The sequence below is a fragment of the Parus major genome, unplaced genomic scaffold (genome assembly GCF_001522545.3).
Source record: "Parus major isolate Abel unplaced genomic scaffold, Parus_major1.1 Scaffold220, whole genome shotgun sequence".
NCBI classification, from domain to species: domain Eukaryota; kingdom Metazoa; phylum Chordata; class Aves; order Passeriformes; family Paridae; genus Parus; species Parus major.
In genome coordinates this window covers 246,926-248,564 of record NW_015379263.1, presented here as the reverse complement: position 1 = coordinate 248,564, position 1,639 = coordinate 246,926, and the positions used below count along the sequence as shown (strand labels likewise).

Here is a 1,639-nt window from a genome sequence, read left to right as displayed (position 1 = left end):
GGTCTCAGTGGGTGAGGGGACCCCCAGGAACGGGTGTACCCCAGAATGGGGGGCTGCAGTGATGGGGTCTCAGTGGGTGAGGGGACCCCCAGGAATGGGTGTACCCCAGTGATGGGTCTCAGGACCCCCAGCACTGGCTCTGCCCCAGTGATGGGATGTCACTAGGGGGGAACTGGGACCCCCAGCACGGGCTCTGCCCCACTATGGGGTACTCAGTGATGGGGTCTCAGTGAGTGGGTGGGACCCCCAGAACTGGGTGTACCCCACTGTGGCACAGGGATGCTGCAGGGATGGGATGTCATTGGGTGGGGTCCAGGACCCCCAGCACCGGCTGTCCCCCAACCCAGCACGGAGATGCTCCAGTGATGAAGAGGGAGCCGGTGTGGGGGTGACAGAAGCCCCCAAGTGACAACGGGGTGCTGCAACCCCCCCGTTCCCCCACCCATCCCCTGCTCCGCTGCCATCAGCCGAAGTAGGGATTGTCGTGCTGGAAGTTGTAGTCGGGACAGACCTTCTGCACCAGCTTGTAGTCGATGCTGAGGAAGGAGATGAAGATGCAGATGACCTTGAAGGGCTTGGCGCAGAGCCAGGCCGCGTGGCTCTGCGTGTGCTCGGTGAAGCACACCTTGGACGGGTCGTACAGGCACGGTTTGTTCTTCCGAGCCCGGTTCGTCTTCTCGTACTCCACGTGGCAATTGAGCGCCTTGGCCGGGCGCCCCTCGGGGAGGGTGCTCTGCTGGGGAGGGGGCGGTGGTCGCGGCAGTGCTGGGGGGCCGGGGACCAACACCTCGAAACCCACCGCCTTGGAGGGGGGCACGATGCTGACCGAGACGTTGCCCAGGCTGGAGGAATTGTGTCGGAAGTAAACGCTGAAGGTGCCGTTGATGTGATCGACGATTTTCCCCGTCACCAGGAGGCTGAACTTGAGCGTTTTGATGTTGAAGTAGAAGTCGCCCCAACCAAAAATCTTCTTGGTGCGGCTCGATTTGAGGATGGGCTTGCGGTGGGCGCGGGGGCTCAGCAGCTCCCCGGCCGTCTGGTTCTTCTGCCAGTCCCAGGGGCTCCGTCCGGTGCCCGCCGGTGTCCCCGCGCCCCGGGGCGGCTCTGCCGGAATGAGCCGCCCGGGGTCGAGCACCGGGGGCTTCAGGGTGCCGTAGGGGACATCCTTGAGGAGGCCGGAGGTGCCCATCTCCAGGTACCCCAAGGTCTTGGCGACGTGACCGCCAGCACACACCGTCTGCGGGAGAGAGGGCAGAGAGCTGTGTCTGTGCCCTTCCTCATCCCTCTGCCTGCATCTTCCCGCCTGCACCCTCCTCATCCTCCTGCCTCAACCCTCCTCATCCTCCTTCCTGCATCCTCCTTCCTGCACCTTCCTCATCCTCCTTCCTGCACCCTCCTCATCCTCCTTCCTGCACCCTCCTCATCCTCCTTCCTGCACCCTCCTCATCCTCCTTCCTGCATCCTCCTCATCCTCCTTCCTGCATCCTCCTTCCTGCACCCTCCTCATCCTCCTGCCTCAACCCTCCTCATCATCCTGCCTGCATCCTCCTCATCCTCCTTCCTGCACCCTCCTCATCCTCCTTCCTGCACCCTCCTCATCCTCCTTCCTGCACCCTCCTCATCCTCCTTCCTGCACCCT

At 63.5% G+C, this 1,639-nt stretch overlaps 1 protein-coding gene across 1 annotated transcript; it reads right to left on the bottom strand.

Annotated features, from left to right (window-relative positions):
* Window positions 1–6: 6 nt before the first annotated feature.
* NXPH4 (neurexophilin 4) lies at window positions 7–1,318 on the bottom strand. Its single transcript, XM_015615659.1, has one exon. It carries the CDS (start codon window positions 1,316–1,318, stop codon window positions 464–466), a length of 855 nt encoding a protein of 284 aa, XP_015471145.1. The 3' UTR covers window positions 7–463.
* Between the last annotated feature and the right edge of the window lie 321 nt (window positions 1,319–1,639).

Excerpts from the sequence above, each read along its gene's own strand:
- NXPH4 (XM_015615659.1), bottom strand. The coding sequence starts at position 1,318 with ATGAGGAGGGTGCAGGCGGGAAGATGCAGGCAGAGGGATGAGGAAGGG.